Source organism: Engraulis encrasicolus, chromosome 8 (assembly GCF_034702125.1).
Source record: "Engraulis encrasicolus isolate BLACKSEA-1 chromosome 8, IST_EnEncr_1.0, whole genome shotgun sequence".
Taxonomy (NCBI): Eukaryota; Metazoa; Chordata; class Actinopteri; order Clupeiformes; family Engraulidae; genus Engraulis; species Engraulis encrasicolus.
In genome coordinates this window covers 45,088,691-45,100,520 of record NC_085864.1, presented here as the reverse complement: position 1 = coordinate 45,100,520, position 11,830 = coordinate 45,088,691, and the positions used below count along the sequence as shown (strand labels likewise).

The window sequence follows — 11,830 nt, the reverse complement described above, 5'->3', positions numbered from 1 at the left end:
CTATGTGATGCAGGATGGGACAGATAAAGATCAACAATCAAAGCGCTCAGTGTGTTACCTTACAGAAGAATGTGGCAGAGTAGAACACTGAAACAAGACAAGAATGTTGTTTCACTTTGACGTCTAATTTAAAGGAAATTCCACAATAAGCACAGAACCGTGCTGTTCACGTGGCCAACTGCTACTACTTTATTTTCCTGCGTATCTCAAGTTGTGTGATCATTTCCGGGTTAGGGGCGTAACAAATACACAAAGTTATCTCATTCGTTAATATTGCCACTTTCTCGTTCTGAAACGTATCGCCGATTGGGCTGTGATCATCTGGTTGATGATTCTTCAAGATGATTGGCTGGATGTTGAATATGGGTGGGAAGAAACTTCCAGAAACCAGTGTAGTCATAAAACGAAGCAAGAGGGTGTGTGTGCTAGCTTAGCTGGTTATTCTGAAGCCTTCCATTGACAGTTGCAAGCTCGTTTCATAGGCGATTCACAGGCGTTTCTTTGCTGAATGTCTTTGATGTAAATTTAAATGCGCTTGTTGCATTTCGCTTTATATTTGAACTGCTGGCGTTTACAAAGGTGTACATAAAGTTAGCATTAGCATTCCATAGGCTCGTTTGTTAGCGAAGATAGCAGGCTATGCTAAATTGCCGGTTTGCCATACATCGTTTGACGAGTAGTCTTTGTTATTTTTTGACTAAACTAGTGTTTCCTGACACAGTTTTAAAGTACACCATCATTTATAGCGGCTAAATATTTAGCAGCATATTGCTTTCTTTTCACGAAACGTCATACGAGTTTCCTCACCGCTGGATAAGTAATACCTGTAAAGTTCAGAGGCTTATGAAGATTTAGTCACACAAAACATGGAGAATAACGGTATACAAATAATAAGTAATCCAGCAGTGGACGTGCGCCTCACAAGTACGCTGACACAGTTTGAATCAAGAAAGCGATTCAATCGGGGGTTAACCATTGCAGACTTCAAGGTAAATATCTTGCACATGTTCCTTCTATTGACAACTCAGACATGATAATCGCTGGTACGCTACTATGGCCATCACCATCATGGGTGTCTTACAGCTATGCTGTCTTTGATGATCGTTGGTCTGATTAAACACATTCCACTGGGATTAACTCTAAACTGAGCTCCGTTGTATAATCAAATCCTTTGTTTATTTGGATTAAGTTTGATCATGATGCTGCTGCTGCTGTTGCAAACTCTTTGTCCTGAGGTCCAAGGCATGCAAGTACCAGCCAGGCAGCCAGGCTTGGGAGTGTTGACCACTCCCTGTCCATGCTCTGTAAATCATGAGTGTGTGGTCTCGTCTCTGTATTAATTATTGACCAGTTGAACAGTCATGTCTTCGTTCAATGTGCTTGGTGGACAACGTAATCAAAGATGGGACAGTGGTATTACAACATTATCAAAGATGGTCTAGTGTTATGACAACATTCTGTAGTCTCATTGAGCGTACATGTTGTACAGTTGTTAATGTGCTCTCTGTGTGTAGCCTTCATCTTTACGTCAGGTGTCATTCGAGCATGCACAATTAAGAATATATTGTATTGAGTGAATAAGTCCACAAACCAAGGCCACTGTCTGTGTGAGATTTGGTGCTGTTAAGTGCCCTAGTGTCTACTGTCAAAGTCTATTCTCTTTGAATCAAAGTATTAATTGTTGTTTTGCAGATTTGTGCAGAATATTTGTGTGAGCGTTGAACTGTGTGAACAATACAATATTTTGTTTGTCCGTTTGTCCCATCAGAGTAGGCTGGAGTTGGTGGTGGGTGTTCCGGCGACATGCATGGATCTCGAACTCTACAGCGGCCTAGACAAATTCTTGGTGAAGCTTTCGGATGACGATGCACTTCTAGGCTCATACCCAGTGGATGATGACTGCAGAATACACGTGCGTATAAATCAAATACGCTCCCTCTTCCTCATCTTATTGTGCGTTTTACATTGAAAAACAATTGTGTATATCGTCATTTCCACAGATTGTTGATATTGCAACTGCAGCAGCTCCTGCGGTATTTAATTGGCCATAATATAAGATGACCCTGCTTTTTAAAGAGCTGCAAGATATCTGCTGAGCTGCATCTCATCATAGGTTTGAAGCCTATAAGTAAAAAATATTGTGTTTTGTTTTATTTAGGCCAGTATGTTGATTGCTGTGCATATTTGGAGTATTCTCTCTATATCTCTATTCGTCATCTGTCTTTATTTTCCTCTAGTGAACCCTTTTTTGTCTTTGTTAATGTGCAGGTTATAGACCGGAGTGGCGGTCAGGGGGCGGAGTTCGGCAACGTGGCAGAGGTTGAGAAGTACGAGATTTCAGAGGACGCCTATGCCAAGAGAGGAGGTAAGGATCCCCAGCTGGCTCTCCTGGTCAATCTCAAAAGGGATTATTTCATGCTGGCATGGGGGAGGGGTATTCCAAGAACATGGTGAAGTGGGTCCTACCATGGCTCTAATGGTAGGGCACTGGGCTGCTACCCCGGCGACCCGGGTTCGAGTCCGGCCGGGGTCAGCGATTCGATTATTTCCGATACTTAAGAATGCCCACCCACGATATGATACGATTTGATTAAATCGTTGGCTGTAGGATCGATGCATCGAAACATTTCGATTATTATTTACACCCCTATTGGTCCACATGCCAGTTGCTGAATGTCACCCTCCTTCATAGTCTTTGTTGTTGTGTGCTGCATGCCACTAATGGTGCTCCTTTTCTTCTCCTCTGTGCTAATGGACTGTATTGTGTATGCGTAGTACTAATCAAACGCTATGCAGCTAAATCTAAATAGCAATCCTCTTGCATTAAGGTATCATTCAATTGACCACGTGTTTACTATATTTTTTAATTTATTTTTTTAATGTTGTAGAGTCTGTGCGGTCCTTCATGAAAAAGAACAAGTTTGGTCGTTTCAACGAGGAAGAGAAGGCGAAGAAGGATGAGGAGAGTAAGGCGGCGGAGGAGAAGGAGGAGGCGGCGTGTGCCAACATCAGCGTGGGCAGCAGGTGCCAGGTCAGAGTGGTGGGGCAGCCCACTAAGCTCGGCATGGTGATGTATGTGGGTAAGCCGGACACAACTAATGTTATTACTACACTACATTACACTTAGCTGGTGCTGAAGTTGCTTAGGTACTCATTCGGGCATTTTTCACTTGTTCAGGTACCAACTAGAGTAGAGTAGAGTACTTTTATTAATCACGAGGGAAATTAAGGTGTCTGACATCTTGCATAAATACAAAAGATACACAAAGACCTAATACGCATTATTGCACATAAACATATTGCACACATTTGAGTACAGCCTTGCATCGGTTCACATACTCACTCACTCACTCACTCACACACTCACAATACCATGATAGCCTGGGTGTCACAAATGCGTAGCTTTATCGAGCTTGGTCTGTCTGTCCACAACTTGGCTGGCTGGGGCGGTGTGAAATTGAAGACAGAGCCAGCTTGGGCAGACTGACTTGTTTGCAGAATTTTGTGCAGCATCAGGCGGAGGTGTGGGCAGGCCTAGGATGGCACCCAAGTTGCATTGCAGTCTTTCTCTGGTCCAAAATTGACATTGTCCAAAATGCATTAATCGATCATCGCCAATGCAAAAAATCATCGCCAATTCGATTGACGAGAGAGACCCAAGTGAAATGGGCATGTGAATAGTGGGAACATTTAAATCAACTTTGGATTAAAGACTTTAAATAGAGTTCATTTAAATATAGCATTTTATTCCAACCGGGGACGCCGGTTATCAATGAATCGTAAGTCGATCGATAAGGTCAATCGACTAACACTTAATGAATAAATCGATAATTTGCATCCCTATTTGCAAATATTTTTTTATGTAGAGCACATATTGTATATCTTTGCTTCTTGGGCAGGACATGTACTAAAATATCTGTGTTTTGCGGTTTTAAGGTACGACAGACTTTAAGCCCGGCTACTGGGTTGGGGTGAAGTACGACGAACCACTTGGAAAGCATGACGGCACGTATGTATTGCCTACATTGGGAGTGTGTGCCTGGTGTTTCGTTGTGGTGTTATAATAGTATTGTATTAAACTTGGATTTTTTTTCGCACACCTCAGCTGGCAGGTGTGTCAGAGATGGCCCATGGGTTGCTCAGCAAACTATTTGAAAAAACTGCTGCACACTGACCATTTCACTGTTTTTCTTTAATGAACAACGTTTCGGTCCTAGACCTTCATCAGCCAAACTCCAGTTTTCCTGATGAAGGTCTTGGACCGAAACGTCACTCATTAAAGAAAAACAGCAAAATGGTCAGTGTGTGGGAGTTTTTTTCAAATGACAGTATTGTACCGGTATAAAACACTACGCAAGCTTGCAATATCGTCAATATCTTTGAATTATCTGTGTCTATGGCACCAACAATCATATGGCGTTGTCCATGAGGCTCAGATGATTAATATGTTATTGTAATGTAGTGTGTGACCATAGGCTTTCTCAACTTATTCTGCAGACAAATGAGTGGAGTTCAGCAGCATTAAGACATTGTTAAGAAATAAATAATGAAGGAAAAAAAACAATGCAGCACCACTTTAAAACTCGTTTCGGCGCCCTAGTGTGTGACCTAATTTTTTCTTTCATATGTTTGTGTGTCTCCTGGTTATCTGTCTCAGTGTCAGCGGGAAGCGGTACTTTGAATGCGAGATGAAGTACGGCGGGTTTGTGAGGCCCACTTCGGTGACTTGTGGAGATTTCCCAGAGGAAGACTACCTGGACGAGATGTAGATCTGCTAACCAGTCGAGGGCCAATCACCTGCGCACGCCAAGTCATCCGCCACAGGGGGGCGCTAGCATGGAAACGATGGACTTTGTCGGGGTGCATTTCTGGAAACCATAGTTGCTAACTTCATTAGCTACTTTGTTGTTTTCAATGCAATATCCCATTTTTTCCCATCCCAAGTTGCTAACTGGCTAACAACTACGCTTTTGAGAAATACACTCCTGATGGCTAGAGCTTTGTATTGAGGCTGGCTGAGAAGGCTCGATGTGTAACTAACTAACTAACTTGTCATTGTTTAGTGGTTTTTGTTGTCCATTTTTGATTTCCTTTTCTGGTCAAAAGGAGCTTGCTTTTCCAATAACAGAAATAAAATCTCAATCGTTTTAGGCAAAGTAAATCTCACTTACCGATAAACAGACACATTGCTTCAGAAACCTGGCAGGACACATAGTTATTGCAGTTAGACTTGTGGCCTTTTTTTAATCTTTCAACAACAAAACGGCGTACCGTCCCCTCCAAATTGACTGGAAGAGTGACACCAATTTCTTTTAATTTTGTTGTAAATTGAAATATTTTGGATGTCAGGATGTACATAATACAAAAAAATGAAAACATGAACCCATTGTCTTAAATTATTTTTTTTATGTCATTGCGAAATGATTTCAATGTACAGCAAAAGAAATGAAAAAATTGGTCATACTTTTGGAGGTTAATCTCTCTGTTTACAAGTTGTTACCAGTTGATACCAAATGCAAGATGTTGTGTGTGTATCTGTCCCTTCCGATCTGTCCTGAAATTGTATTGGTAGAAGGTTAGCAAATGTTAGATTTTGTTGTACTAACCTGTTGGATTTTGCGGAACCAACTGGTTTTGGGAAGGATGCGGATCATTTAGTTTCCAGTGTGCTTGTACTGTGCCAAAGATGGTAGATACCCCAATATTTGTCATCATGACCTACTTTCTTGTGTGTTTGACACAAACTTATTCCATTAGTCCTCCTTGTGACTAGAGATGTCCGATAATATCGGCCCACAGATATAATCGGCCCGATAATAGCATGAAATGTCATATCGGTCAATATCGGTATCGGATTTTTGGCCTATCAAAACCGATATAATAATGCTTGAATTACTGTACACTTTTCTCCTTAATTATTTTTCTATTTTGCACAGACGAGAATGCATCTAGTGGGGCATTACAATAAAATTAAGCATATTTTGTTCCACAACAGCAGATTTGTAATGTTACCTAAAATTTGTTATGAGGAAAAATAACCCACATATATCGGCATCGGTATCGGCCGATATCGGAATCGAAAATTGAGAGTTGGACAATATCGGCATATCGGATATCGGCAAAAAAGCCAATATCGGACATCTCTACTTGTGACCACAGGCAGTCTTAACTGGGCTGAAAAAAGTCAAACTGTGTGGGATGTCTGCATCGAGGCCACTAGTAGACATACTCCTATCACTCATACAGTACGTTTACGGCACGCACCAGCAAGCATTTTGACCTTGATCCTCACATAGCTCCATAGACCTTTACTAAGACAGCTTTACTAAGAAGCTGGTTGAGGAGTAAACCAGGATGAGTTAAGAGGTAAATCATTTAATTGAAGATCTGGGAGTATTCATTTATGAGTAGGCCTACTACAGGATCTTCTATCAGATGATTTACCTCTTACCTTAACCTGGTTTACTCCTGAACCAGCTTATTAGTAAAGGCCCCAGACCTAGCAGGTCATATCTTGCTCTGTCTGCAGTGTCTACCACCTTTGCTAGTACTGCTTGCGTATCCCCCTTTTCACCAGCACTACACTTCCCACTACGCAGCTCAGTGAGCTGAAAAGACAAATACAATTGCATGGCAACCTTCTCAGACAGTCCTCAGAGTAGCACAAACGCCGAAGGTGTCTGCATAAGCATGGATGTTACGCAATTAGAAAAGTTATCTGAGCTGGTTTCTGTTTCCGTTTCTGCATGATTGCTCAGCCTTAACACTGAGAAAATGACTATACAGCAATGCCAGGAAGGACTGTTCTGCTTTAGTGAACCTTGCAGTTATTAACAAAACAACTCCAATTGAATTATTTTTGCATTGTAAGTGTCACAAATGCACTGATTTCAAGATAATGCTTGAATTACTATCATATCTGCTGAAATGCATAACCAAACAAGCTCTTAAATATCACAAGCTTGATGGGTACCCTCTAAAATGATATGCTATGATTCACATGCTTTTCATGAATGGCTGCATAACATTTGTGTTCCTAATATCAGTAGTAGCCTATGTGCTTCCCAAATGTCCTGCCAAATCTCCCGCCCATACAAACAGGTCTTTGGTGTGTGATGGGTGAAGTGAAGACTTTGATTTACTATAGAGGTTACTCCGGCCTTTCAGCCTTTGCCTCTTACAAACATTCATCAACTTTGTCAAAACTATCATGTATTCACAATGGCAAAAAAGAAAAAAGAAAAGTCGTACTAGTCATACATGTGACTGGTCCTTTCTTCTCAGTTGTTATCAGGCACCACATGACTTGGTTCTTTTGAACTTCTTCTGTTCAATGACCATGGTGTTACATTGCAAATATGACTATATTGTGGAAAATTATCAAGTAAATGACTGCTGTAGTTTTGCAATAGCAGATTAGACCTGGTGCAACTAGGATAACAAAAGATCCCAAATATATGCTGTGATGTTGTTAATTCACAGAATCAGGTTGTAATTGATCATTTACAACATATTCACACTGACGTGCAGGTGGCGTCGATATTTTTTGTACATGATTCAAGGATATCAGTGAAGTCATTTGTATTTTGAGCTTGTATGTCGACATGAATCATTTTTTTTGACAACATTAATACACAATTTCATGGAAACACAATCAAAATGGCTTCTTGTAGTTATGGCTTATTGTACATTTGAATAAAATGTGTATAATTTGCCGTTTGCTCACGCAATACTGGGGGGGTAATGACAGACCAAAACAACAATACTGAAATTTCTGTCTAAGTGAAATCTTAAGTTGTACCTGAGTTTGGCCAAAGCACAGTATGGTGATGATAAAAGTAAGTTGCATAACATCGTGAGTACCACCTTGGAGAGCATGTAAAATACTGATCATAAGTTTACATACCCTGTAACCATTTTTAGATTATGTAGACTATAAACACAAAATCTGTAGTCATAGTCATTGGGCATTTCCCAAAGTCTAGTGTATGAGCCTTGGAAGTATCTCAGCCTAATTAGTCACGCCCAGTGATTGGATACTCCGCAAAGTTCACCAAAGACTATTCAATTACTGGGTGTGATTACCAAGGCTGATACACTTCAAAGGACGCTCACTAGACTTTGAGAAACGACCATTGTTTGGAAGAATCTATTTACTGTCAAAGAACTGTGTTTAGTTTTTAAAAATAACAACAGAAATACTCATTCAAGCTCGAGTAAAAGGTTTATTACATACCCTGGTGATTTGGGCTGATAACATGCACATAACTTGACCCAAATGGTTCTGAAGGGCCATTACAGATAACCACTTTCGCTAATAATGTAGTTTTCTTGTGATTTTTGTGTGTGTACATACTATGTCAAGGAGTTGCTGGACTAAGATATCCTTGCATCTCTCACACACTGACTGTTTATATGTTCTTCTAAGCCATGAAGAAAGCAAAATATTTGTTAAAAGAATCTTTCGGGACATGCACAGTAGATGGAACTCTATGAAACAGGAAAGGGACAAAAGAAAGTATTAAACAAAGTAAGAATGTCAATGTTTAAATCCTAATTCAGAAGTGTAAACTGAGGGGTTTACAGCTTTGTAGTATAGGCCTCTGCATGGTAAATTATGGTCAAATGTAAAGTGTATTCAAATCTGTGATGCGAGAAAATCTGATGCAGACCAGTGGCGGAACAATTGCACACTGTGCCCCAGGGCAAACAACTGATAAGGCCCCTCATACAGCCTGCCAAGGTTACAAAAGGGCCCCCACTATCAATACGGGAGGGCCCTGGGCCCAGGGGCAAATGCCCAGTTCGCCCCTCCTATAGCTCCGCCCCTGATGCAGACACTTGTGAGTGCTAATGGGCCTGTGCAGCACTCCTCAACCACCTGCAGATGTCAACACCAGAGGGAGCTATAGTTTCGTGAGTGACCATCATTGCACATACTGTTATGAAATGATTTGGTGAAGCCTATCACAATAACTTATAGTTAATAATTCATTAATAGAATTAATGAATAGCTGACCAGTTTTGTGTGTATCAAATCTAAATATTGCATAGAATGAAAACACTGGGATTTTATTAAACCAAAGAAATAAAAAACTTGTTGAACATAACATGGACTAACAACACATTTTATGTTGCAGTTCAGTACACAGAAAACTATGGCTCCAATTGTCCGGGATTCATGTGAGAGTGCACAGACACACTCACACACACACACACACACACACACACACACACACACACACACACACACACACACACACACACACACACACACACACACACACACACACACACACACACACACACACACACACACACACTTCAATGATGAGCAGGACTCCACATATAACACAAAGTATATACTTTATTCCAGGCCAATTTAAAAAGTATGATATAAAGAGTGTAACAGAACTTAAGGTCCTACCATACATGCACAAATATCTATTATAAAAGAATGAAGAAATCATGACTATGAATTTTATGTGCATTAAGGAACAACTAAATACAAATTGTTTACCTTGCGTGATTAATACACTAACATAGTCCATAATTACTATATTCTGGAAGTTACATACTAACTAAGAAGTGAAATCAATGTTTCAGTGATATATACCTTTTTTGTTTGTCACTTAAACGTCCTGTAAGCACAAATATCACCACTGTACCAATGATTTATAAGAAATCACTTTCCAATACAATTTGTTCTGTCCACAACACTGATCAATGTCCATCGACAACACATTTTCTTTTCTTTTTTCTTTTTTTTGTTGCTATAACTGCAAACAAGAAGAAGCAAATGTCATTTCTTATAGCAAAACATTTTTGTCCTTGGATCATTGCCATATGACCTAGACAAGGCTGCTGATGCTACTGCTGCACTTTGTGAGTTAATAATAATAATTACAAAAAATCTCAGTAAAATCTTTCTTTCGGTATAATTGGGTAACAAGACTTTTTCAAAATAATCACAAATATGCAGCACCCCATGTAATTGAGACACGTAATTCATAAATGCAAAAAAAAAAAGGGTAAAATCACCATGTAAACAAACATTTCATAATACTCATATTCTCTGAATATAGGAGACTTTTATTGTGATACTGTACTGTCGTCGCTCAGTGAGCTCCCGTGATAGTGTTCTTACGCTCCACATGTAAACTACTTTGTCAATCTCTGGATTAATCGTTGATAAACTTGGTCTACACTTCATTCATTCTATTTGTTCATTCATTCATTCATTCATTCTTAACCACCTTTAGGGATGACAGGAGAAGGCTGTGGTGGATACACCAATACCTCAATCTGCCTGTACTCAGGCCATAGTATTCATTTCCTTTATTAGCTTATGCATCACGTATTCTGCGAAGAATATTTGTTCAAAAAATAATTTGTTCGCTGTCTTTCGTAAAGGATATGACTACAAGAAAAGTCTTTGGAAGCTTGGACAAAGGAAGGGGAAATGACAGAAATCATCAGCTATGGTTTACCCAGACCAACTACGATCCTTTCATCACAATGGCCAGTCAAGTTCCAGCTAACCGTTAACTCTACACCGCTATAGCCACCAGGACACGCGTCTCTCACCAACATAAACATAGCAGAACCATCTTTCTCTTTCAACTGTAATCTCCATCCAAACAGGCTCGCAACATACAAGCTATCCTTTAGCGAAACCATTATCCCCACCACTACTGTCTGATAGTGTACTCTTTTTTTGCTGTAGTGTTTTCATGAATAGATACACGTATGTAAGGATTACATTAGCACGTAGCAAGCAACAAGCCCATGGCAGTCAAGTTTAAAAATTGAAAAAAAAAGAAAAGAAAGAAAACATTAGGACTCAAATCCAAAGTAAAGATGTAATGAATAAGAGAAACAGTTCAATCTGTTCAGTATTGCTTAATTGTTTAAAAACAATATTTTTTAAACTCTTTTAGTGTTTTACGTTGACACGCTCATCAATCTAAATGCAATGCCCATAACAGTTAAAGCCGTACTAAAGAGATAACCTAGCGCATTAGGTTTAAATAAGGCTGATACATAATAAAGGCTAAGCTTCATTTCAATACAACATCCCTAATTCCCAAAAAAATACATTTTAATAAACTTTTTAAAAAGGAAATATGCTGGATTATTGAAAAAAAGAAGATTAGTAGTAGTAGAAGAAGTCTAGGAGTTTGAACGAATGAATGGCAGATGTTTCAATATGACAAATATAACAATATAATGCTTTACACAGTAATGTACTTAATTCTCGTCAGAAATACAAAAAAAGTAGCAGACAACAGAGCTGGGTCTGAACTCCTTGCTGGCACTGCCAAACAGGATTTACGAATCTATCAGGCTACATCCTCTATCGCCTCGTGTGGTGTGAGTGACCCACTAAGAGGCCTGACTGTGGGCCGCAACCTCGCTCCACCAAACACACAACACAGTTTAGAGGTTCCGCCTCTCATCAACAACAACAACAAAGACCTTTTGGTTTCTCAGGAAAAAATATAGTAATATAACAACAAAAACAAGAAATCTCAGGTAGGATGGCAGACAGTATTGAGGGAGTCAAGTGATGCAAGTGTGGTTTAGTTTAGTGTGTATTTTTTTTTTCTGTTGTGTTTGTGTGTGTGTGTGTGTGTGTGTGTGTGTGTGTGTGTGTGTGTGTGTGTGTGTGTGTGTGTGTGTGTGTGTGTGTGTGTGTGTGTGTGTGTGTGTGTGTGTGTGTGTGTGAGAGAGAGAGAGATTGTGAAATGAAAAGAAAAGATTGTTTGATTTGTAGTGTTCTGTGTGTCTGTCTACCATCGCCTGAGGAGGCAGGCAGCGCTTCACTGTC

The 11,830-nt window shown here is 39.8% G+C and overlaps 1 protein-coding gene across 1 annotated transcript; it reads left to right on the top strand.

The window, feature by feature from the left end:
• The first annotated feature begins 384 nt into the window (after positions 1-384).
• On the top strand, positions 385-5,382 carry tbcb (tubulin folding cofactor B). The gene is made up of 6 exons (XM_063205829.1): positions 385-989; positions 1,769-1,912; positions 2,269-2,365; positions 2,889-3,080; positions 3,937-4,009; positions 4,658-5,382. Exons 1-6 carry the CDS (start codon positions 867-869, stop codon positions 4,767-4,769), a joined length of 741 nt encoding a protein of 246 aa, XP_063061899.1. The 5' UTR covers positions 385-866; the 3' UTR covers positions 4,770-5,382.
• The last annotated feature ends 6,448 nt before the right edge of the window (positions 5,383-11,830 follow it).

Coding starts and splice junctions, on each gene's coding strand:
- tbcb (XM_063205829.1), top strand. CDS start 867: ATGGAGAATAACGGTATACAAATAATAAGTAATCCAGCAGTGGACGTG. Junction 1,913..2,268: donor ATGATGACTGCAGAATACAC/GTGCGTATAAAT, acceptor GTTAATGTGCAG/GTTATAGACCGGAGTGGCGG. Junction 4,010..4,657: donor CTTGGAAAGCATGACGGCAC/GTATGTATTGCC, acceptor TATCTGTCTCAG/TGTCAGCGGGAAGCGGTACT.